The 27,053-nt window shown below is 40.6% G+C and overlaps 1 protein-coding gene across 2 annotated transcripts in view; it reads right to left on the reverse strand.

Moving 5' to 3' along the window:
• clcn6 (chloride channel 6) overlaps positions 1-27,053 on the reverse strand; it is a 256,330-nt gene that overhangs the window by 17,065 nt on the left and 212,212 nt on the right. For both annotated transcript variants that reach the window (XM_051931370.1, XM_051931369.1), the window contains exons 19-20: positions 26,470-26,627; positions 12,126-12,282 (exon numbers count right to left, since the gene is read on the reverse strand). In XM_051931370.1, the coding sequence (XP_051787330.1) occupies positions 12,126-12,282; positions 26,470-26,627 (315 nt within the window). The remainder of the gene's footprint in view (positions 1-12,125; positions 12,283-26,469; positions 26,628-27,053) is intronic.

Genomic DNA, 27,053 nt, shown 5'->3' on the forward strand with positions numbered 1-27,053 from the left:
TTAAATGTATGATATTCCAACTCTCTGCAAATTTAGAATCTTTAGATTTATACTTGATATCACTTTCATGATGAAATGCATTAAAGTATGTATGTTACATTTTACACATAAATCGTTAATTTCGTTTAAATAATGAATACTGTTAATAATTACACACATGGGGGTGACACGGTGGCGGAGCGGTAGCACTGCTGTCTCACAAGGAGTCACATCGCTGGTATTCCCTGCTTGGAGTTTACATGTTTTCCTGCTAGGTTTCCACACTGTGCTCTGGTTTCCTTCCAAAGATATGCAGATTTGGGGATTTGGTGCCACTAAAATGACTCCAGTGTATGTGTGTGCTTGTATTCACCTTGCGATGAGCTGAAGTCCCGTCCAGGGACTGTTTCTGCCTCGTGCCCATTGCTTTCTGGAATGGACACATCCCTGGATTGATGGATTTAATCATTAAACATCCTTTTCAGAGATATTGCGGTAAGGTGTCATTGGAATTTAATGGATGTTCCAGGCAATTCACAACACAGAGAAGCCGAACCTGTTCTCACTGTGATAATATCTCACACTGCCACCTGCTGGATTCCTCCAGATTTACGTAAAGTATGCGCGCAAGTATAAACAGTAAAACGCTTGTGTAGCAGTAGCGTCCGCTGCAACATGAAGGTGGCATGAAGTATAGACCCGGCCTAAGGGTACAAAAAGTGCTACCACAACCTGGCATGTTTTGACTCCGCACCTGTTGGATCCTGGAAACACTGAAGTAAACATCTGTTTATCTAGTCAACCCTGGTACTTTTTAACCTGCTGTCTTCTATAATCTCTTCTAAATCCTCTTAGTCATGGCAGTGTCACTGAGGCAGCTGAAGCCTATCCCAGTAATAATTGGGCACAAAGCAATGACAACTCCCAGACAAGTCGTCAGCCCATTGTAGGGTGAAAACACACGCATGCACACACTAGTGGCAATTTAGTAATTTCAGTTCACCTAACCTGCATATTTTTGGATTGTGGGAGGAATCCATAACATCCGCAGGAAACCCACACTGACATAGGGAGCACCTACAAATTGCACACAAGTGCATCTTGGATGCGAATCCTGGTCTCTTTATTTCAAGGCAGCAGCGCTCTACCTCCAAACTTCTGCATACTCCTAAAACATCTTCAGAAGGGTAGATACTAAGTGTAGTCTGTTAGTTCTGTGATACAAATTTAAAGAGTTAGGTGTCAGACCGAGGAACAGAACTACTAAGGTAGTCTTCTCCAAAGGTCTGCCTGTGCCACACACCAGTGTAGATAAGATTGAAGAGACTGGAATGGCTTAACGTGTGGCTCAAATCTTGATGTAGTAATAATAATAATAATAATAACAATAATAATAATAAATTGTATTTATATAGTGTTTTTCCAATGCTCAAGGTGTTTCATAGAATCTCATAAAGAAACAGCAGGTATATGTAAAACTGGATATAGAGGTTTCCTGAATAGAACATTAAAACAGACAGATAAAGGACATACAAAGGCATTAAACAGAATAAAAGTCAATACACTAAAGTAAAAAGCTAAATTCAATAATAAAAGAAAGCTCATCAAATGTCATAATTTGTGATAAAACACACACACAAATTATACACAGCATCTGGACAGAGAGGAAGACTGAAAGAGGAGGCAGAATGTCAAGTTTAAAGCCTTCATGAACACATTAGTTTTAAGTTGTTTTTTAAAAGAATGAATGGAGTCAGCTAATGTAATTAATTTAGAGAGGTCATTCCAAAGTCTGGGTGCTATACAGCTGAAGGCACTGTCACCCATGGAGTGCAGGTTAGTGTGGGGCACAACAAGATTGCCAGAATCACAAGAATTAGGGGGCAAACAGGAGCATAGTGATGAAGAAGGTCACTGATAATAGTCCAGTGTGAGGCCATTTAAAGCTTTGTAGGTTAAAAAAAGAATTTTACATTCAATTCTGTAATACACAGGGAGTCAGTGGAGGCGAAGAAGGACAGGTATTGTGTGCTCGCTGTTGCTTGTCCGTGTTAGGTCTCTTGCAGTAGAGTTTTGAATCAGCTGGAGATGTGATATATTAGATGTGCCACCTGCCAGTAGAAAGTTACAATAATTGATGTGGGATGTAATAAAAGCATGGACATGTTTCTTAGCTTTACAAATGGAGAGGAATGAGGAAACACAGGATATGTTACAGAGGTGAAAGTAGTAAAGTTTCTTAATATGGTTTATGCAGGTGGAATAAGAAAGGGAGGAATCAAAAACGACACCAAGATTCCTTGTATTAGAAGGAGGTCTAACGAGATCACCATCAAGAGTGATTGAGAAGGAGCTCATTTTCAGAAGTTGCGCGTTTGTGGCAATTTGAAGGAGTTCAATTTTGTTGCAAGTTCATTTTAAAGAGTTCTGCTCCATCCTGGTTTTAATTTTACTGAGACAAGTTGTGAGGTGAGAAAGCCCTGATGAAGTTTCATTTTTAACATTGAAATACAGTTAAGTATCATCTGCTTAAAAATGATAACCTAGTCCATAGCTATGAATGATGTGGCCAAGGGAAAGCATATACATACAGAAAAGCAGAGGGCAGAGGACAGAGCCCTGAGGAACTCCTTGTGTGACTGGCACTGAGCTGGATCTGCTTTTATCAAGACTAACAAACTCTTGTCTGACAGTCAGACAGGACTTGCACCACAGGGGGGCAGTGCCAGAGATATCCAGCATGTTCTCCATTCTGGACAGCAGAATGTCATGTCTGACAGTGTCAAATGCTGCACTAAGATCTAACAAAATTAATATGCTGGTTTGACCAGAGTCTGCCGTCATAAGCAAATCATTAGTTACCTGATGCAGAGCAGTTTCACAGCTGTGCTGTGCCTTGAAACCAGACTGAAAGGGTTCCATGAAATTATTAGAAGATAAGTAATTGTTGAGTTGAAAGGCTACAACACGTTCAAGAACTTTTAACAGAAATGGTAAGTAAGAAATAGGCCAGAAAATTTTTAAGACGGTCAGTATCAAGACCAGACTTTTTTAACAGTGGGGTTAAAGATTCGATTTTAAAAGTGGCTGGCAAAAAGCCAGAGTCAAGGGATGTATATATCATTTTCATAAAAGTTGGGATTATAGCACAAAGGTAGGATTTAAGAGTGTGGAGGGGATGGGGCAGTGCATAGGTAGTTGGCCTCATCTTATAAAGCAGGTCATTAACAAATGGAGATGTGACTGGTGAGAATTTAGAAAAGGAGCTGGATGGAATGGCAAGACAGGGAAAGATATAAATTGATGATGCATTTGTTAGATGAATTATTTACATCTTTATTTTTATTGCAGATAAAGTGGAGGAATTTTTCACAGACTTCAGAAGAGGAGGTAATTGGGCCAGATGCAGGATGAAGTAAAAATAAGTAAAATAAAGAGAACAAATCCCTTGCGTTATCATGGCCACTTTCTATTATTCTGCCACAAAGTGTGTTCTTGGGTGCAGTTAGTGCACCCCTATAAGCCCTTCGATGGTCAGAGAAAGCCTGGATATGCACAGTGAGGTCAGTCTTATGTGACATTCTTTCAAGGTGTCAGCTAGCTGCTTTCATAGACCATAATTCTGAATTGTATCATGGAACTGAGGGCTTAAAGGAAACCTCCTTATGCTTTAAAGGAGTTGTTTATTCTAGTGCTGAAAGAAGGACTGTGTTATAGTGATCAACAAAAATATCTAGTGTTGATGGAATAGGTGAAGACAGAAAAAGATCAGAAATGGAACTAGCAAGGGTAAAAGGACAGATATTTTTATGGTTTCTGAAAGAAATTTGATGTTTACAGGTAAGAGGAGGAGAGGTAATGAAACAGTGAAAGTTACTGCTTTATGATCAGAGAGTCCCAAATCACTGCTATAAATGTTGCCGACAGATGTGCAGATCAAGTCCAATATATGACCACCAGAGTGAGTAGGAAAATCAACATGTTGTCCTAAGTCAAAACAGTATAGCACGGATAAGAATTCATTTCTCAGCCTACATGTAGTAATGTCAATATGGATGTTGAAATTGGCAAGAAGAATGACTCTCTGTTAAAAGCAACTTAAGTGGGTTAATAATACAGTCAGATCAAATACAAAAGACGCATTGTACTTTTGGGGGATGATACAGAACAATGAGTAAAATAGGACCTGGTTTCGTTATTAGCTTAAGAGCCAGAAACTCAAAAGACAATGGGCAGTCAATTGGGATTCTTTTCAGGTTTAGTTCAGTTCAAACAATTACTGCGACTCCCCCTCCTTGTCTTGAGCTGAGAGGCCCTGCAAAGTAAATGTATCCGAAAGGTGTTGCCTCCATGAGAGATGTAAAATCATTTGGTAATTGCCAGGTTTCTGTTAGAGAAAGCATGCCAAGGTTGGAATCTGTAATGAATTCTGATAGCACCACTGCTTTGCCATTAAGAGATCTTGAGTTAAACAATGCAATATTAGCTGACGAGGGTTTACTCGGACAGATCCATGATCAGTTTATTTTAAAAAATTGCAAATATGGCACACTGACACTCCTATTTCCAAAGCCATGAATAGGACGTCGTATTCCTGAATAAATTCTGCCATTGGACTTTTCATTCACAGCCCGGCGGTGGTGACGACCTGATCTGCAATGTAAATATTTCGGGCGCTGCACAATACCAGTGTTTTTTAGGATATTCCAGTCTGACCATCTGCTCTGGACAACTGTTTAATATGAAGAAGTTTGTCACGAAAGTATTTTAGCATAGTACAGAGCAATATTTATCTGATAGCAGCAGAGAAGCAGCACAGCGGAGAACGTGAGATGTGTGGGGTGGCGCAGATGAGTAGCAATAGCAAGAAGAAGAACTACAGTTAGGTCCATAAATATTTGGACAGAGACAACTTTTTTCTAATTTTGGTTCTGTACATTACCACAATGAATTTTAAATGAAACAACTCAGATGCAGTTGAAGTGCAGACTTTCAGCTTTAATTCAGTGGGGTGAACAAAACGATTGCATAAAAATGTGAGGCAACTAAAGCATTTTTTTAACACATCCCTTCATTTCAGGGGCTCAAAAGTAATTGGACAATTGACTCAAAGGCTATTTCATGGGCAGGTGTGGGCAAGTACGTCGTTATGTCATTATCAATTAAGCAGATAAAAGGCCTGGAGTTGATTTGAGGTGTGGTGCTTGCATGTGGAAGATTTTGCTGTGAACAGACAACATGCGGTCAAAGGAGCTCTCCATGCAGGTGAAAGAAGCCATCCTTAAGCTGCGAAAACAGAAAAAAACCATCCGAGAAATTGCTACAATATTACAAGTGGCAAAATCTACAGTTTGGTACATCCTGAGAAAGAAAGCAAGCACTGGTGAATTCAGCAACGCAAAAAGACCTGGACGTCCACGGAAGACAACAGTGGTGGATGATCGCAGAATCATTTCCATGGTGAAGAGAAACCCCTTCACAACAGCCAACCAAGTGAACAACACTCTCCAGGGGGTAGGCGTATCAATATCCAAGTCTACCATAAAGAGAAGACTGCATGAAAGTAAATACAGAGGGTGCATTGCAAGGTGCAAGCCACTCATAAGCCTCAAGAATAGAAAGGCTAGATTGGACTTTGCTAAAGAACATCTAAAAAAGCCAGCACAGTTCTGGAGCCTCTCAGCTCACGTCTCTCGGCGTGGAGTAGACACACGTTGATCCATTCAGTGTAGCGCGCGTGTAGTACGGGACATCCAAGGGCATCACAGACCTGTTAATGCTCAATCTCACACATAATTATTTATTGATGGCTAAACACTTCCGGAAAGACACAGTTGTCTAAAAGGGGTGGGTTTGAGGATACAACAGTAAGTGAATAAAAAGATGGAACTTTGGAGAGAGCAACATACAATTGTTAGTGACTGAAGACTGGTTTTGGCAGATACAGGCATATCTTTTTGAAAGTTTGGCCCTGTGCCTTATTAATTGTCATTGCAAATGCCAATCTAACAGGAAATTGTCTTCATGTAAAAGTAAAAGGCAAATTTGAATCTAACGGGGTCAGGCATATCCGGGGAATAAGGACAGTTTGTGAGGTAGCAGCTGTGATAGTTTTACACTCCAGTACATTGCGGTGAATGCTGGTAACAGACAGTCTAGTGCCATTACGAAGACCTTTTGCAGGCAGGAGGTTTCTGAGAAGCATGATGACGGATCCGGAGTTTATGCAGAGGCATGCCAGTGGGAGTAAGACTATTAAGAAATTCCTCGGGGAATGAAAGTTGATCTGCAGGATCATCTGTGACGATGGAGTTCACGCTCATGAAAGTCACCTCGTCAGTAGGGATAAGTTTCAGCACTTGTTCATTAAGGTATAGCAAGTCTTCGTTGGTGACGCTTAATATAGCTCGCGTGCTGAGTTGTTCCAGAGTGACAGTTGAGAAGTCGATGTCGCCATACAGTTGTTGAACGGGATCAGAAATTAAAGGAAAACAATGTGAAGGCAATGTCACAGGTGTTCTGTTTATCCCATCTCCAACATCGAGGAGCCATTGTGCGAAATGTTGTTGTTCAAGAAGTGCTCTCATATTTGTTGTCAGTGTAAGAACGTGCATGTGATGCCACAAAGGGTGTTTGTTAATGCAACTGGCGACAGTAAGCACGTGGGAGCCACGCATAATGACGGGGAGTATTTGTCGGAAATCTCCACCCAATAGTATTGTTTTGCCTCCAAAAGGCTGCATGTCACCCGTGAGGTCACGTAATAACCTGTCAACTGCCTGGAATGCGTATGCGTGTGTCATTGGCGCCTCGTCCCATATAATAACTTTGGATTGTAGAAGATGTTGAGCATGTGGCGAGGTAGGTTTGATGTTACATGTGGAAGTAGTATTCAGCTTCAACGGTATTTTAAAAACAAAATGGGCAGTTCGTCCACCCGGTAATAATGTCTCCCCTAGCTCTGATGGTATGAATCAGGGTTTTGTACACAAAGGTTTTCCCTGTTCCTGCAGGACCATCTAAGAAGAAGCATCGGGGATGGGAATTGCTATATGCAGCATGTAAAACAGTATCAACAGCGTGTTTCTGTTCTGTGTTGAGTTTGTCGTAGTGTTCTACAGCGTGTGAGAGTTCAGCTTGAGCGTTGAAAGTGGGAGATGAATTAGGGTTAGGGTTAGGGTTAATTTGTGCAGGTTGAGGCCATGTGGTTGCAGCAAGTCATTAATGTCAGCAAGAGCATACATGCAAGCGGTGGTTGTGGAATATTTTGTGAGAAAGTCCTCAGAAAGGGAGAGTTTATGTGTGTCCCAAAGGTGTGGAACGTTGTGTGGTTCGCCGAAGACACAGATGAAAATGAACATTTCTCGCAAGAATCGTGGCATTCGTATCTGGGATGCCTCTGAAAGAGTATCATGCCATATCTTGTCATCTTTAAGTAGACCTAATTTTTGGCAAGCTTCTTTGAAAGTGTCACATTCTACGCCGTTGACTGTTCGTAGATGGTGAAAACTTGTGACACCCATGGAATGGGTAAAGAGAAGTCTGAGGTAATAACATTCGGTGTCGTTAATGGCAACAACAGGCATTCTACCAATCACTTTTGTGCTTCCTCCGATTCTCTTTTTCCATTTTCCAGTGGATTTTTGAAATGTGTAATGTTGGGGAACATCAGTGTAATGTAACTCTGCAGCTTCAGGATCTGTTTTGTTGAGTTCAAACCATGCTAACAGCATAGTGTTTTTGTGGGCGTTGTCTTTGGAGCGCTTGTTCCTCTTGACCCTCATGAAAGAAGATGATTTGTTGTTCCGGCAAATGAACTGGTAATCATGTAATCACGTGAGATTTTTCTGAAAGGCTGTACTCGTTCAAACGCTACATAGCCTCAGGAGCACTAACATACCTACCGTCAAGGAAAGTCTGTATTTCGTCATGAAAAATATCATCGACTGGCTCCCTGTGAAGTGCAATGGATGCAGCGTCGTGGCCTTTGTACACATACTTATAAAGATACTTGATACATTGAATGGACACGCAAACTTCAACGTTAATATGAGCATTGAATTTCTGAGAAAGCCACGGATTGTAAGGAACTATCCAACGGTTGTTGATATCGTATTTGCCAACAACAGCAGTTCTCCCTTGTCTTCGGCGGTATATGGGGTATCCTTGTGTGTTTTCTTGAGTCTCTGCGTTGAAGTCTTTCGGGAAATTTTTGGTACACGTGCCATCTTTCATGCAAGGTGATTTGGCGTTGAGCATGCCACATGCACCATGCATTTAGTGACAATTTGGAAAAGTCGAGGGTGTATTTCAGGATTTGGAAGCTCAGCGCAGACATATTTGTCTATATCATCCTTGGTCCTTATTTTGGAAAATGTCGCAGTTTGATATGAAAGACGCTCATGATGGGAAATGGCGTTGCAGATTTCCGGCCAAGCAGGATTGCAGGTGAAGGTTAAGAATAAGTCAGGCTTTCCACATTTGCGGACAATTGCCATCGCGTCTTGGTAGTTCTGTTGCATGTACCTTGGACTGCCTTGAAAGGTAGAGGGAAGAATGATCAATTGTCCAGGGCGGAGGTCATGGTGATGTGCTTTCGCAGTGACAGCATCCATAAGTCTCCTGTATTGCTCTACACGCAAATCTTGTTGATGGGACCGAAGGTAATGTAAACGCGCACCTTCTGTTCTGACATATGCATCGACGATGTATTGCTGGAAGAATTTGCCACTGGAATGCAAGACGCTAAATGAAGATCTCATGGCAAGCCTGAAAGCACAAAATTGGAGCTGTGTGACTTGCGTTCTTTTCGCGGTTCGCTTTTCTTCAACATGGGTCAATTGTATGTGCCAGCCTGCATCTCCATAAGGGAACAGCAGTGGATAAACCATGGGGTCACAGTTCATATTGAGAACAGAGAAATGCTTGCAAGCATCTCCCCTTGGATATATGCAAATGTCACGTTGTGCAGGAGGTTCCCCGTCTTCACCTACAAAGATAGCAGCAACATCAGTTTGACAGGACGGGGCGTTATACCTTCTCATATCCAGACTTGGATTTTCCATGAACACCATTCGTACAGCAGTAACAGGGTTACTGTGAGTGATAATGTCATGCATTTGTATGTAAGACTTTGCGAAGGGATTAACCCGTTGTATCATGTTGTCTAGTTGCAGCAACAAAATGTCACTGCAAGCGCTATTACATTCCTTTTGCAAACGTTGAGTGGTAGCCTCAGCAGAATCGAAGATATATAGCTGACTGTATCGTGGTGACTTGTTAGGATTGGTACATAAAGGAGAGACCTGGTGATAAATTTGACCGTGGATTCTGAAAGCATACGGTCCTTGTCCAGATGGTTGAGCGATGTGTGCGCCCATTGACGCGAAAGCTAAAGCAGAGTTGTATTTCCTGATATGATCACAGTAATTTCGGGACAGCGGGTTCTTGCCAGTCAAGAGGTCTTCTAAAAAAAAGAGGAGGTTTGGATAGCGGTGGCAAAGACACCTTGTCGGCATGACAACACTTAGTGTAATGGCCGGATGTGTTGACCTCTGCTGGCCAATGAAGAGAACTGCAAGAAGCACATAGTGCGGTAGGTAGGCCAATGTTATGTTCTTGGACGTGAATGGCGGTATCTTCTTGAAAAGCTGCAGAAAACTGAATGCAATGTTTGTGCATGAACGATTTAGTGCTGTGTTGACACTGAAGGGAATTGGAATGAGTTGTTTCAAAGCATTGCTGGCAATGTTCACATTGCATAATTCGTTCAGTGGAGTGTGTCTTTAAATGCATGTTGAGATATCTCAGAACGTTTTGAACAAATGGTGCATTGAAAGATCTGTTTGGAATGCGTTTGTTCAGTGGAGTGTGTGTTTAAATGTGCGTTGAGATATTTCTGGTGCGTGAAGGTTTTGGAGCAGTGTTGACACTGAAAAGAATTCATCAGGGAATGTGTTTTGAGATGGTTAGTAAGGTATCTGCGTGCGTGAAAGTGTTTGTCGCAAATTTTGCATACAAATGTTTGTGTTGAATGGATCTGCATATGATTGTGGAGATCCATCTCACCTGTGAAGTCCTCGTTACAAAATGTGCAATTGAAGGTGACAGTGGAATGAGTTCGGAAGTGTTTCTTGAGAGTGCGAGTTGTTTTGAAGCATTGCTGGCAATGTTCACATTGCAACATTCGGTTAGTGTTGTGTTTTTTTAAATGTGCGTTCAGATATCTCTGCACTCGGAAGCTTTTGGAACAAAAGGTGCATTGAAAGTCCTGTGTGGAATGTGTTTGTTCAGGGGAGTGTGTCTTTAAATGTTTTTCAGGAAGAGGAGAGTGGGCAGGTGACGTCACATTAGTGTGGCGAGCAAGTGGGTGTGCACCCTGTGTGCACATACTGACAGCGTCAAAAGATGTCACCAGAAGGTTATCACGTGTGTATTTGAGACGCATGAGAACCTCATAATGCCCATGATCCAAAGGACCACTAAAGAGCAGGGATATGGAGAGACGTTGGGCCGGATTGTAAACTCGAGGAGAGGCATGAGGACGTTCTTGGAAGTACAGTAAATGATGACAGTAGCTGGAAGCATTTGGGACAATGCCACAATTTCTGCCTCGCCACCATAGACTCGGACGTATTCATGTAGTCAGCGTATTGTTGATCAGACTGTATAACAATGCTTCTGTGACTAACAACAACGGACACCACGTCGCCAAAGTTATCCCAATGTTGGCAAACAAAGCCAACAGCCATGTTACGAAGTTTGAGAGCAACAGTTTCGTCAATGACATTTTTCCAAAAAAACCCGACTAACAGAAACAAACAGTTACCTGATGCAGGAATTTGTATAACATTAAAAGAAGTGTTGTTTCCATGAAATACATTTCAAGCGGTAGCCATGGAGGGCAAATGAACAGTCAACGTGGCTCACAGCTGGATGTGGACTGTAGCACAGACCAAAGCGAGTGAGTATGTGTTTGGTGAGCTGTTGGGGGCGGGCACATGAGTAAGCCGTGCCTCAAGAGCGAGGGTGGACATGGGAGGACGTTTCGAGTTGGCGGGCAGTGCTCTGAGGTGCGTTCCCTATCATGTGGGAGGAGGGTTAGAGTTTGTGGGCGGGGCTTCATTGTTCCTTTCCCATGGTTTTCAATGGTGGACGCGGTCGTGTGTTGTAACCGAAAAGAATAATGAAAAGTCAACGTGGCTCAGAGGTGCATGTGGACTGTAGCACAGACGAAAGCAACTTACGGGGGTGGTTGGTGAGTTGTTGCGTCCGGGCACATGAGCAGGCAGTGTGAATGCCTGGAGAGCGAGGGTGGACGCGGGCCGGGGAATAAGGACTGTTGGTGGGCGGGGAAACGTTTTCCGTGTTCCTGCAGGACCATCTAAGAAGACGCATGTTTGTCGCGGATGCAAATCACTGTATGTAGCTTGTAAAACAGTTTGCGATGGTGCACACGGTCGTGCGTTGTAACCAAAAAGTCAACGTGGCTCAGAGGTGCATGTGGACTGTAGCACAGACGAATATGAATGACGCCGTGTTTTGTGAGTCGTTGTGTCTGAGTTGGTGGGCGTGGCTCTGCGAGTTGACGTCGTATCCAATGGTCTTAGAGTTGGTGGGCGTGGCTCTGTCCTGCGTGCGCCATGGGTGTCTTACTTGCTGGTGGCTTAGTGAATTATATATATAGATAGTGAACAAATAAAAAAGTGTTTGCCAATTCTTTCTACGTCTACAAATTTCAGTCAAAACAGTTAAGCATTTTTGAGATTCTGGGGTATTTTGTTTTTCTGTTGTGGTGTGGGTTTTACCCCTAAATACTGATATATCAAAATGACCTTTGCTAGTGTATACCTACTGGCCTAGATGTACTATCCTTCCAAGTTGAAGCTTTTAAGGTAAATGGGAAACAGTGTGTTTATTAATTAGTGACTGAGTGAACTGAACTTTGCATTATATATATTCTATATATTTTCAATAAGGCACACCTTTAATGTAATAACTAGGTTTACACAAAACTAGATTCAAACAAAATTGCACTCACATGCAAGAGGAGCCTCTGGAAAAAGAACAAAAAACATGCAGCCCGAATTCATTTAATTTTCTCAGATTTCCTTTGTTATCAGCATACAGACATTTTATATACTCACAGATTGGTTTTCTGCATAGCAAACTCCTCTGATCAAAAGAGAGACCAACTGCGAACGGAGGATAAGTCCATGGAATGTCAAGGGTCGGAAACGTTCCTCCATTGTCCACTCTTCACTAGGGGATTGGTCTGGATACAGATTTGGATAGGGAGTATAACTGCAACAGAGAGACAGAGCAGAGGGTTCCTAAGTCTTGTAAGCTATGGTATAATGTAGAATCATAAAATGGAAGAGGACACCAGTTGAATAAAAAACAAATATTAGAAGCAAAAAATCTGTTAACAGATTAATCTGCAATGCTACAATGTGTGAAGTTTTACACAAATTGTTTAGCAGCTGCACAAAGTCATAGATGGAATTTATAGCTTAAAGTTGTCATGAATTTTGACTGATCCTTTACAATTAAGGTTATGCCTGCCTGATAAAGTTGAAATTGGGGATAACTAAACTTTAACAAAACCAGCTTTTAACATCTTGAAACAGGAACTGCACAATTATTTATTGTATCGTGATCTACCACTCTGCTATACACAGACATAGCAGTCAGGCAGGATCGTGGCCAGGTCAGAGATCAAGTAATCCTGTTATAGTATCTGCATTTACAATTTATGTGCTCCTAACCTTGCATCACCCATCAAGATCTTTTCCGTTTACTTTGGCGGAGAGACGCAGCATATCTGTGAGCCTGCTATTGCCCCATACAGATGCGGAGATCGCACTTCGGGACGCTCTTCGGCTTGCTGTCTAGTTGGGGGAGGTTCTAAGAGAGTTTACAAACCTCACATTTTCTTAAATGAGTGCCGCATTAATAGGAATGTTTCTTGAACGAGCATTACTGAACCACATAAAAACGGCTTTTTCCACGTCTTCAATGCAGCAGTTCACATACATTTGCATCCCCAGGTTTTTCTACTTTTTTTGTTCCGTCTTTCAAGAAAGTTGACAGTGTCGATGGCGAAATTCCAAATTCACTGGCAATGTCTTTTTTTCTTTTTGCAGCAATCGAGAGCTGCAAAAAATTAAAGTTTTTTTTCTTTCTGATATGAACTGTTATCGTTTTCCTTGTCTGCCATTTCTATAGGAGGGTGACAAGAAGTTAAATTCCAATGGATGTTTTTCAAATGTTGACGAGCAATAAGTAAAAGGTATCACTGAAAACCGCAAGAAACAAAAAAGGCAAAAAAAAAAAAAAAAAAAAACAGTACGAGGAAAGAAATAAAATTACAGTGTTTCTGTTTGGGGATCGTTGTGCACAACTGAGCTGTGGCCACAGAACTAACAGCTCTGTGGATGATTCATTCAGGCATTTCAAGGTCTTTTGTGCACTTCATTATAATGAAAGTATCTGCTGAATGTACTTTGTAGTAACAAGATTTCTATAGACTCATGTCATATGGGGAAGCTGTCGGGACCATAAAAATACTTTGTTGTAATGAAAATTTCGTTGTAAAGATATTCGTTATAATGGAATTTTACCTGTATAACACCTTCGACTTTACAAATTGATGGATGATGACACACCATTGTCTATTGAAAATAATGACAGAAAGCCTTCTACCAAGTTACTGGCAAATGGTAGTGTGCTAAAAATTAATACTTATACTTTAAAACACAATAAATTACATATTCAATTTTTAGAACCACTGTTTTAGAAAGACTGTAGATGAACAGTTTCCTGTCAAAAACACTTTTTAGAAAAACATAATATATCTTACTGGTCAGTGGGTTAAAATGTACTCTTTCAAGAATGTGTTAAAACACCACTTTATTTTTAGTACAGACCACTTCAGATACTTTAAGCCAATCAATACCATCCAAACATACAACATAATAGGTTTCACTAATTTGTTCAGGTATTTATTTTAAATCATTGTATGCAGTGGCATTTATACACTCTATACTGAAACAAATACTATACAGGATGAAATGCATATACTGTATACTTGTGATGTTAATTTTTGGACACCATCTTTCTTAACCTCTACCCATCACCAAGCATGAAAATTACCCCATGTCATGAATTGATACTTTCACTAGTTACCTGGGACTTGTCACCCATCACTAATCAGTTGTTTCTCACCAATTTGTTTCATATATACTGTATGCACAAAATTTAGCACTTGTCCTTTACTGAATTGATGGTGATAGACCTGTAAAGTGCTTAAAATTATTTAACAGGTACCCGTGATTAACTAACAATTTAAAGATTGATCAGGTTGAAAATTTTATGTGTAGTGTGCTATAAAAAGGTTTTCTTCAGAGTAGATCCACTTAAAGAGTGCTCTGATAAAATGATTTCTGTCCTCAAAAGTACATCTTAAACATTTTCCTGATCTTTTTTGGAACCTCTGTGTGACATTCTTTATTTTGTGCTTCAAACAGTATTATTAGCTCTGATTGTGCCTCTTGCTTATCTTCTGCTTCCTGGTTACCAGAATTTTTGTTTGAAATAAACACTTTAGACTTTTGATAACTATTATTTATTTTATCCTACGTTTAATTTATGTGTTAAATTTGTTCACTGCTCATGTGAATGTGTTTTTTCTGGAAAAAAAATCATAAACCATAACAAAACTCACCAAAAAATGTACATGTTTTAATATAGATTTAATAACTCAGTGAAATCTTACATTGTCAGTGTCCTACTTTTATTGAACTGAATTTATTTAGACCTTTATGTGTCACCATCTTCATGATGTATCACTTCATCCTTAACAAAAATAACCAAGATCTTGTTTTGTTTTTCTTTTGTTTTTAACTTTTCCAAATGTGTGTATTTTTAAAACTTTATGCAACATTTATTGAAGCACTTGGTGATACTTTAAGCTCCTTTTGACCATTCATTTTTACCTCTGCCAGTTTCTCTCAGAAATTTCTTTTAAAACATCCCTAGTGATCGCAAAGCAGAGCAGTCAATACTCCCAATTATATTTAGTCAAATTTCTAGCCTCATTTTGGCTAAAATGAATATACGGCATTTTGCAAATAAACTCTTCAGTTGAAACTTTATAAAGCCTACATATGTTATTCTATCAATCAAGACAAACTCTGTATGCTTTAAATTAATTTTCATTTAGTAACACCATGTTGCTTGTGCAAATTAAACCTTTGTTTTTCTGTCCAACTTTATGCACACAGGTGTAGATAGCTTTATCCAGGAGATCGCAACTTGCTGTCTTAAAATCATTTGTGCTTGCAGTCTTCATTTCCATGCAGATTTGGTCTGTTTCCAACCATTTCACAACAACACACAATTATGTGTTTTGTTATATAAGAATATCCATAGTGGTTAACTTTAATTGTACTTACCTTTTTTTAATTTTATATTTTTGATCACACTCGGTGCACATTATTTTTTAAATTCTTCTTCTTCTTTCGGCTGCACCCATTTGGGGTTGCCACAGCGGATCATCTTCTTCCATATCTTTCTGTCCTCTGCATTTTGCTCTGTTACACCCATCACCTGCATGTCCTCTCTCACCACATACATAAACCTTCGCTTAAGCCTTCCTCTTTTCCTCTTCCATGGCAGCTCTATCCTTAGCATCCTTCTCCCAATATACCCAGCATCTCTCCTCTGCACATGTCCAAACCAACACAATCTCACCTCTCTGGCTTTGTCTCCCAACCGTACAACTAGAGCTGACCCTCTAATGTACTCATTTCTAATCCTATCCATCCTCGTCACACCCAGTGCAAATCTTAGCATCTTTAGCTCTGCTACCTCCAGCTCTGTCTCCTGCTTTCTGGTCAGTGCCACCGTCTACAACCCATATAACATAGCTGGTCTCACTACCGTCCTGTAGAGCTTCCCTTTCACTCTTGCTGATACCAGTCTGTCACAAATTACTCCTGACACTCTTCTCCACCCATTCCACCCTGCCTGCACTCTCTTTTTCACCTCTTTTCTACAATCCCCATTACTCTGTACTGTTGATCCCAAGTATTTAAACTCATCCACCTTCGCCAACTCTACTCCCTGCATCCTCATCATTCCACTGACCTCCTTCTCATTTACTCACATGTATTCTGTCTTGTTCCTACTGACCTTCATTCCTCTCATCTCTAGAGCATATCTCTACCTCTCCAGGGTCTCCTCAACCTGCTCCCTACTATCGCTACAGATCACAATGTCATCAGCAAACATCATAGTGCACGGGGACTCCTGTCTAATCTCGTCCGTCAACACTGTCCATCACCACTGCAAACAAGAAAAGGGCTCAGAGCCAATCCTTGATGTAATCCCACCTCCAACTTCCGTCACTCCTACTGTAGATCTCACCACTGTCACAATTCCCTTGTACATATCCTGTACAACTCTTACGTATGTCTCTGCCACTTCCGACTTCCTCATACAATACCACAGCTCCTCTCGAGGCACCCTGCTTCTGGCCTTCTCTAAACTTCTCCATCAACATCCTCTGAGCAAACATTGCATCTGTGGTGCTCTTTCTTGGCATGAAACCATACTGCTGCTCACTAATCATCACCTCACTTCTTAACCTTGATTCCACTACTATTTCCCATAACCTCATGCTATGGCTCATCAATTCTATTCCCCTGTAGTTACTGCACTCCTGCACATCCCCCTTATTCTTAAATATCGGTACCAGTACACTATTTCTCCACTTCTCAGGCATCATCTCACTTTCTAAGATTCCAATAAACAATCTGGTTAAAAACTCCATTGCCATCTCTCCTAAACACCTCCATGCTTCCATAGGTATGTCATCTGGACCAACGGCCTTTCCATTTTTCATTCTCTTCATAGCTATCCTTACTTTCTCCTTGCTAACCAGTTGTACTTCCTGATTCACTATCTCCACATCATCCAACCTCTTCTCTCTCTCGTTCTCTTCATTCATCAGCGTCTCAAAGTACTTTTTCCAACTGCTCAACACACTCTCCTCGCTTGTGAGTACATTTCCATCTTTATCCTTTATCACCCTAACCTGCTGCACATCTTTCCCAGCTCTGTCTAGCCAGTCGATACAGGTCCTTTTCTCCCTCCTTAGTGGTGTCCAACCTCTCATACGCCTTTTCTTTAGCCACCCCTCTCTTCACCTTGCACCTTATCTCCTTGTACTCGTCCAGGTTTCCTTTTCCTCCTTCCTCTTTCCCGATGTCATGCCAAGCACCCTTCTTGCTGTCACCCTTACTACATTTGCTGTAGTTTCCCAGCTATCTGGTAACTCTTCACTGCCACCCAGAGCCTGTCTCTCCTCCTCCCTAAACTCAACCTTGCAGTCTTCCTTTTTTAACTTCCACCATTTGATCCTTGGCTCTGCCCTTACTCTCTTCCTCTTCTTGATCTCCAACATCATCCTACAGACCACCATCCTATGCTGCTTAACTACACTTTCCCCTGCCACCATTTTGCAGTCTTCAATCTCCTTCAGATCAACGCTTATGCATTGGAGGTAATCTACCTGTGTTCATCTTTCTCCACTCTTGCAGGAACATAGGGTTACATACCTCTTCTTAAAATACGTGTTCACCACAGCCATGTCCATCCTTTTGGCAAAATCCACTATTCTCAGTTCTTGTTCATTCCTCTCCTTGACACCACACATTCCCATCACCTCTTCATCTCCACTGATCCCTTCACCAACATGCCCATTTAAATCCGCTCCAATCACCACTTTCTGTCCCTTGGGTACACTGTTCATCACTTCATCCAACTCACTCCAAAAATCTTGTTTCTCACCCATTGCACACCCAATTTGTGGTGCATAAGCACTAACAACATTCATCATCACACCTCCAATTTCCAGCTTCATAATCATTACTCTGCCTTACACTCTTTTCACCTCCAAAACACTCTTGACATACTGTTCCTTCAGAATAACTCCTACCCCATTTCTCCTCCCATCCACATCATGATCCCATCCCCTTCCATTTAGTCTCTTGCACGCACAATATATCAACATTCCTTCTCTCCATCATATCTGCTAACTCTCTCCCCTTACCAGTCATACTGCCAACATTCAAAGTTCCTACCCTCAGTTCCTCTCTCTTTACTTTCCTCCTCTCCTCCTGCCTCTGGACACATCTCCCCCCTCTTCTTCTCCTTCGGCCAACAGTAGCCCAATTTCTGCCAGCACCCTGTTGGCGGTCGTTGTTAACCCGGGGCTCAACCGATCCGGTATGGAAATTTGTATTGTTGTCCGCATATTGATTTGGCAAAATTTTACACCGGATGCCCTTCCTGACGTAACCCTCCCCATTTATCCGGACTTGGGACCAACACGAAGAAACACACTGGTTTGTGCATCCCCTGTGGCTGGGTTGCACATTATTTTTTATTAAAAAAAAAAAAAATTTGTTTCATAAAAATGAACCAAGCTGTTCATGTGCAGGCTCCATGTAATATTGGATCCATTAGAGCAGTGATTACAGCTGTTATTTGAGAGAATTTCCCTAACAGTAATTGGCGCCTTTAGAACACAGGATATTTGTGCTTTCCGACCATGGTGTGCTTTTTCATTTGTGGTGTTCCCTATACAGATGAGTCTTCGTTGTTATTGCTGAATCAGTTTGCCATGGTTGAATCTTCTTTGTTATTGCTGAATCAGTTTTATTCCAGGCTCAGAGGCCAGCGTGTATAAGGCTCTTCGTAAATATTTAATTTTTACTTTACTTCTTGTTATGGTCTTTATTGCTGTAGCCCCCAATTCAATAATTTTAGAGTGGCTCCTCACTTCCGTGCTGTTGGACATTCCTTGAGAATGGCCAGACTTGGGTATTTCTGAGCCAGACAGGTAAGAAAAACATGCAAGGAAAAGAGTAGAGGACACTCCACTGAAGCAGTGGTGCTTCTAAGAGGCCTCTAAATGAATGTTTTTATAAGAAAATACAAAAACAAAAAAGTTTTTTGTAAGAAAAAAATGTATAAAAAGCAGAAAACAGATAAATAGTGCACCTCTTTATGGGAAAATACAAAGACAAAAAAGATTTTTTGTAAGAAAAGTACTATAAAACATATAAAGTACACAAAAGAGAGTTGACTATCCACATGATAAGTTTTTTTTGTTCCAGGGTCAAAGTTGTGTTTTTTAAGTTTGATCTGCAGCTGTTAAAGTGCTTGTCTAAATCACCACTACAATGTTTCTATTTTACTAGGCTGCCCAAACAATTAGTGTGAAAGAACAAAACTAAGTAAATAAGTAAATAAGGTAAAAAGCAATGAGCAAAAACCAATAAAAGAATTTACATTTTGATTAAGAACATGTGGGAGCAGTTAAAGAAAATGGTTAGCAGCTCCTGCATATGACCTTTTTGTGCTCAGAAAGGGAATAGAGGTGATCACCTTACACTGTCTTTGGAGATTCCCTAAGACACACTGGGTATTCACCAGGGAACAAGAATGGTGCTAAGAGCTGTTTCAGAGATTTGCCCCAAATATTCAATTCAATATATTAAATGACTCAAAGAAATCTGAGTGTCTTACATGTATTTGCTGGTTTTAGAAGGTGGAATGTTTGAAAAGAAATGTTGCAAGTGATTAAATGGGTTAAAAGAAAAAAATGTGTAAGAAATTATGTGCAAAAGTGATTTCTTCTAGGAAAACTCTACATAAATAAGGCTTCATTGCTAGATGGAATCAGTTTCAGGGTGCTAAAAACGTGTGTGCCAGCTAGCTTCATAGGGTCCTTCAGCACCTGCTCTCCCTTTCCCTGAATTTGCAGAAGGTTCTTGCGTGGTCCCAGCAGCAAAGAAAAACATTTCAGTGATTCCATGAAGTTCAGACCAGTTGCTCTTACATTATACATCATAAAGACCCTTGAGAGGCTAGTTCTAAAAAAGATAGGACTCCTGGTCTCAGAACATCTAGATCCTCTGCAGTTTGTCTATCAGATACATAAAAGGTATGGAGGATGCTCTCTCATCTACATGCTCCAGAGCGCCTACTCTCAACTTGCACAAAGTTGGTACCACAGTCAGTAAGATGTTCTTTGAATTTTCTAGTGATTTTAAAACCATTCTGCTTCATCAACTGGGGAAAAAAGCTCAAAGCTTTTATTGTTGATGTCCCCACAATCTCCTGGATCATAGACTACCTGACCAACAGACATTAGTTTATGAGTCTCAAGGACTGTGTTTCAGAAATGGATGTAAAATCAAACCGCCTTGTCTCCATCCCTATTTACCATCTACACCAGACTTTTAGCACAATACCAGCACTTGAAATCTACAGAAATTTTCAGGTGACTTGTCCATCATACGTTGCATTAATAATGGAGACATGTTAAGAGTATTGGAAGGTTGTGGAAGATTTCATCTGTTCAGCTGGACAATGACCTGCAACATCAGCAAAGCAAAAGAGCTGGAGGTGGACTTCTAGTGGGCCAAGAAGCCTCTGAGACCAGTCACCATTTACCTGTAGGTGAGTGAGGTGGAAGTATTGCAGAGCTACAAATGAAAACTAAAAAAAGCCAGTTAATTCTAACAGAGGAATACCAGAAACTACAGCAACAGATAAAAAAGCATTAGAAACATCAAAAGAGAAATTGCTAGAGAAGCCAAAATGAACAGTAGTTTTTTCAGTACTACTCCTGTAAAAAGATGATAAAAGACCATTTAACACTAGAATTACCAGAGCCTACAAAAAAACTCATAGATCCGTCCCACCTTAAATCGCTTCGCACCTCTCCATCAGTGTCTTTTGTCCTGTAAATGTGTCGATATGCAGCAAGCAGCCTGCTATCACATCCCCCGCCACCGCACAGTTTTCTCAGCTCAAGTCTGTTTACCTGCGTGTCAGTTGCTTAGAGTTGTATAGAGTGAGAAGTCAAGCAAAATGACACCTTTTATAAATACTATATAGTTATTTGGAACACATTCACCTGAATTCCAAATATCAAATAAACACTTTCACAAAAGGTACAGATATAACAGAACAAGTGCGCTTCTATTCAAGAATATAACTGCAGAAAAAGAACTCGCGTTAGGGTGCGAAATTGACACGCATTTGTTACGACCGCTTCGGCGGCACAACGGTATCAACTGTTGACTGGTAAGCAAAACTTCACGGGTTCGTCTCCAGTCAAGTCCGTTTTGAGAAGTGAGCTGCTCTTATTCTTACTATTTTAGAATAAAAACATACATTCGATTTCAGTCTGTAACAGCCGGTGTAAATGTATGATACTTGAAAAGTTAGATTTTTTTTTTTTATTATTGTTGTTTTTCCTCTCAGTCGCGTTCACGATCCCACACCCCTCCCCATCTGACACTGCTGTTTTCACATAAAGACGAGCTGTAACAGAGGTGAACTCAGATCATGTAGACGGTTCTATATTGGAGCAAGAATGCATGTCGCACTTTTGCCATCGCTGTACTTTGTATATGTACATGGGAAGTTCTGCACTCTATTTGCGACTTTACCGTAAGTAAATAAATAAAGATAAATAAGTAAATAACATTCGATCTGGCTCTTATAACAAAACTAAACCTGTAAACGATGGAATTGCTAAATGTGCAAGGCCAACCAATGGTTCATGGGAAAGGGAGCACCTGGCTTGGAGGGCCAAACAAACTGTAAGGGGAGGAGCAGAACATACTGTATATAAATCGACGGCAGGAAAAAGGTGAAGGAGGAGACGACAGTCTAGAGCCAAAGGAGAAGCAGACACCACCAAAACGACAAGAGGGAATGCTACTCAACTCTCTGGATAAAATAAGGTGAACCCGGGTTTCTCTAAGAATCATTTTTCTTTTCATATGAATGAGGTGAAATCCTTCAGGAGAGGACCTGACAGGCCAGCATAAGGGACTGGGTAGCATTAAGTTTCCCCGAACAGGAGGTACGGCTCGTGTATCCTTCATCATCACAGACTTGAAATAATCATGCTTAACAGTGAAGATTTAAAGGACTCTGGTTTCATTTATTTGTTTTTCCTATTTGTATACTAGTGGTGTATGTTGTTGTTTTGTTTCGTGATTCATGTGGGGGCGGGGGGTTGTTTGTTGTGTCCAATGCCTCATTTTACAGGATAATAATTCTTTTATGACTCAACTTTGCTTTTGCTGGTGTGCTTCTGTACTTGTGGTGGTCTAGTAGGAAAGTAGTTGTGGTCGCTCGCGCCCTGGATCATTTCTTTATTTTTTCTTTCTCCTTGCGGCTGCTCTAGGATAGCAGCACATGTTATAATCATGCCAGCTTGGGAAGCAGTACAAAGTATCCTAGTAATTACAAACCAACTAGTCTTACTTCTGTGCCAAGCAAAATAATGGAAATTATATTAAGAAATAAATTAGAAAATTACCTAAATGAAAATATTCTAAATAGCGGCCAGCATGGTTTTATAAGAGGAAGGTCCTGCCAAAACAGTCTTTTAGATTTTGTTTTGAAGACGCAAACAGAATAGTTGACAAAAACAAAGCATACAACATAATTTAACTAGACATTCAAAAAGCATTTGATACAGCACCACGCCAAAGATTAATTCTGAAACTAGAAGCTGTAGGCATCAGGGGTAACCAACAAAACTGGATCTCTAGTTGGCTAATCGGCAGGAGACAGAGTATAGGTAAGAGGAGAATGCCCCACATACAGCAAGGTCATGAGTGGAGTCCCTCAGGGGTCTGTCCTTAGAATGTTACTTTTTCTGATTTACATTAATGACATTGATTCTGGTATAATTAGTAAACTTGTCAAATTCAAGGATGACACTAAATTTTGTGGGATGGCGGTCACTGAGGAGGCATCAAAAAGAACTCAAAAAGACCTGGATAAACTTAAGAACTGGGTGAACACCTGGAAAATGCAGTTTAATGTTAAAAACTGCAAGTGTTACATTTGAGCAAAAGAAACATCAATTAAAAGTGCAAGATGGGATACACTGCCATATAGGAAGCAAGCACTGAAAAGGATTTAAGACTATATGTTGACGTTTTCATCAAATAGCAATGCACAGAAGAAGTTAAAAAAGAAATTAAACTGTAATATATCATACAAACTGTTGAATTTAAATCAAGGTATGTTATGCTCAAACTATATAATGCACTAGTAAGACTGCATCTGGAGTACTGTGTGCAGTTGTGGTCGCCATGGTACTAGGAAGACATAGCAGGATTTGAAGCTGTGCAGAGGAGAGAAGCCAAGTGTATCCCAGGACTTAAGAGTCTGAAATGTCCGTCACTCTTGTAAATGGTTTAAAACCTGACATTAAACATAAAGGGTAGAAACTGTACTCATACCTGAATAACATTCTGTATCTGAAAAGTGAAATTGAGAATGTGGAGCCTAACTGTTTTTGCTGACCTGATCTCTTCTCAAAAACTGAATAGGAATTCAATGATCCAGTGGCGGTGATTTCACCCTTGAGTTCTGCTTACTGCTGCTGACTGAGAGCTGCTCTCGAGGACACTGTAAATGTTTACTTTACTATAATAGATTTTAAATGTTCTTGTTAGCTTTAAACTTCCAAAGGTACTGTCATAGAGCATGGCTCTTTGACTAATAACCTTATGTCTTTGCAATGCTATACTCCACCTCTCTTTTGGCTTTGCTTCTCAAATATAGCCACACTTTCACCAATGCTTTCTTTTTGTTTTCTTCTGGTCCTGTCCAATATGTCCCAACATTACATTCTTTCCATTTTTAAGCCATGCTCAGCAATACTTCTTAACAAAGGCTGACTTCCCATAGTCAATCTCACCTCTGTCTTTTATTGACCCTTTCCCAGTTTTGTCAGGTATTGTACCAGCTAGCTTTCACATCCATATGTCAACAATGGAGACTCACCTCTTGTTACCTACATGGACTACCTTGTTACAAGCTCTCCAAGAACGACTCCTTCACTGAGTCAACACCACAGTTGTTCTTAATGGTACCTACCTTGTTTTTGGACAGAATGTTTATTCATGATTGCCTAAAGGGTGTTCTGGGACTTGCTATTTTGGCCTGTGTTCATGATTTTTCATTACAAAATACCCCAAACACCACAGTACAGACAAAAAGTTGACATAAAATCATAAAAGATTCAAGCTACAACTATAAAGCCAGTTTCAGACTAAGTATGTGGCATTAGTGTGGTACTTTAACATGCCATACTATAACTATATGATTGGTGAATTAATTAACAGGTTCAAGCATTACAGGTTGAGGCAATCCTTGCTGCGAAATCTAAGGTGAACTGGTTGCCCTATGGACTGTTGTTCTGCAGAATAGAATGATGTTATCCAAGGGGATACCTATCGGGCCCAGTACCGCACATTCGAGACACTAAATGATCTAGACAAAGCACTGTCCAACCAAGATTTAATGTGCCCATCTATTTCAAGCACATTCACAATGGAGATTAAGAGAATCATAAAATCTTTTATGTAGCATTTATATATACATTAGTGATTAATGATAAAATGCATTGTCAAAGACATTTTATATTTGTAAATATTTTAGTACCTTTCTATCCATAAATATGAAAGGTGTGTTATGGGTTAAACCATTTATCATTATTTTGATTATTGTAAAGTATGAATTTAACAGCAGTTTTCTCAAGCAACAGCTCTTCCATATTAAGTCAGTGTTGGTACAAAGAACCATGCTGCTCATGTGCATTTTCCGTTACTAAAGGCATAGAGTTCCACAGTCAGAATGTAACACTGACAATGTAATTAAGCTTGAATGCATAGTTAAATTTTTAATTATTTTAAACCACAAATTTCAACTGTATGTATTCATTGTTACATTACTCAAGACACTGCTATCCAGCACTGTAAGGTAATGTACAATATTTCAGGTTGCTACCTCATATCAACATATCTCTTCTATCACCATCCAATTCAAACTTTTAGTTGGCTTGCTTACAGTGTCACCAATGAAAATGACAATGTTTTGTTCAAAGAGGAAGACCATCTTTTCCTTTTTACATGTGGAGTGCTCTTACAAGACCCATTACTTTGACTTCACATTGAAGGAGCCAGTAAATGTATGTCAGGAGAGCCTAAAGGTTATTTTAATCAGTAGTTTTTACTGCTCTCACATTACAGTGTAAATGATCTCAAGTCAAGTCAAGTCAAGTTGGGGAGCATGCACTGGTACAGTGCATTGCCGCACCCACCACACGACGAAACAACTCGGGATCCCAGCTGGCAACCCACCAGGCAAACACGCGGTCCAGTCTCCCAATCCATCTACTGACTTCATAGGAAGAGTCTCCAGAGACATGAATGTCACTGCCAAGGTAAGTAAACCTCTCAAGGTCGACACTCTCTCCAAAGACAGACACATTGCTGATGGCTGTGCCCAAGAGGTCATTAAAGGCCTTGGTTTTTATCCAGGACACTCGCAAGCCCAGACACTCAGACTCCTCACTCAGTCTTTCAAGCACCCCGATCAGAGCCTCCATTGACTCCACGAAGATCACAGCATCATCAGCAAAGTCAAGATCCATGAATCTTTCTTCACCAACAGATGCCCAACAGCTGCTGGACCCCACGACCTTGTCCATCACCCACTCCATACAAGCATTGAACAGAGTAAGAGCAAGAACACACCCCTGATGAACTCCAGAATGAACTGGGAAAAACACAGAGGTTCTGCCTCCACTCTGCACAGCACCCACAGTACCAGTGTATAGGCTGGCCAGATATCCAGCAACCTCAAGGGGATTCCACAAACCCTCAGGATGTCCCACAGGGCAGCTTGATCTACTGAGTCGAATGCTTTACAAAAATCGATAAAGGCTGCAAAGAATCTCAGTGCCAGGATGCGGTCGATGGTAGACTTCTTAGGTGTAAAACCAGACTGTTCTGGTCACTGGTAGGTGAGCAAGTGATCACGGATCCTATTGAGGACGACCCTAGCAAGGACGTTACCCGGCACAGAGAACAGTTATCCCCCTGTAGTTGCTGCAATCCAGGCAATCACCCTTCCCTTTCCAGATAGGGATGACAAGTCCCATTTTCCAGTCAGTTGGGATGATGCCAGTCTCCCAAATGAAAGCAAAGATTGCTTGCAATGCCAGGAGGACAGCCTTACCACCAGCCTGGAGAAGTTCACCCCAGATACCACAGATCCCTGCAGCCTTTCCCCCCTCAGCTGGTTCACCACCTGTGCAATCTCAGTGAGACTGGGTGGTTTACAGCTAATTGGAGGATCAGCCTCAAGACCCGTGGACCCAGAGATATCCAACATCCTAGACGGAGGATCAGCTTTGAACAACTGCTCAAAGTAGCCAGCCCAGTGGGTCACAACTGCAGTTTCATCTGTAAGGACCGATGATGACTGCATTATAATTTTAAGCCAAGTTACATCGAGTCTACAGAGTACTAGTGTTAATTTGAAGAAGAAAAAAAAAATCAATAATTTATTAGTGGCATTAATTGTGATGCTACTTACCGTCTCTCCAGCATTTGCTGAACTATGTTTTCAGCCTCTTCTGCCTGATCTGGATTCACATGTTCATCACATACATTTCGTAGTTCACTTGATGGATAAGACTTCATCGACTGACATCTTCGTCTTTGCTCACCAGCCCGTGTCAGAATACTAGCTTTCTATGTTGGAAAACAGAAAGAAAGAAAGAAAGAAAGAAAGAAAGAAAGAAAGAAAGAAAGAAAGAAAGAAAGAAAGAAAGAAAGAAAGAAAGAAAGAAAGAAAGACTTGAAGTCAACTTTACTAATCAAAAATCTCAATATCTAAATTTAAAAATCCAAATAAATAAAGAGCTAGAAAACAAAACACAATTTTGTGTAAACAAAAAATACCAATAAACAACTTTAACTCAATTTTCAAACATGTTTTCCTGAAATTTACAAATTGCCTCAATAGTACACCATCTATACTGTTCTCGTCTTTGGTGTTTGAACCAGAAACTAAACAGCTGCTAAACTCTACTTCACAAAAGATTCATAGAGTCAGGAGATAGCGCCTTCCTCCAATTTTATTTCAATTTTATGAAGTTAGAGTTTGGCTGCTGTTTA

Source organism: Erpetoichthys calabaricus, chromosome 8 (assembly GCF_900747795.2).
Source record: "Erpetoichthys calabaricus chromosome 8, fErpCal1.3, whole genome shotgun sequence".
Taxonomy (NCBI): domain Eukaryota; kingdom Metazoa; phylum Chordata; class Cladistia; order Polypteriformes; family Polypteridae; genus Erpetoichthys; species Erpetoichthys calabaricus.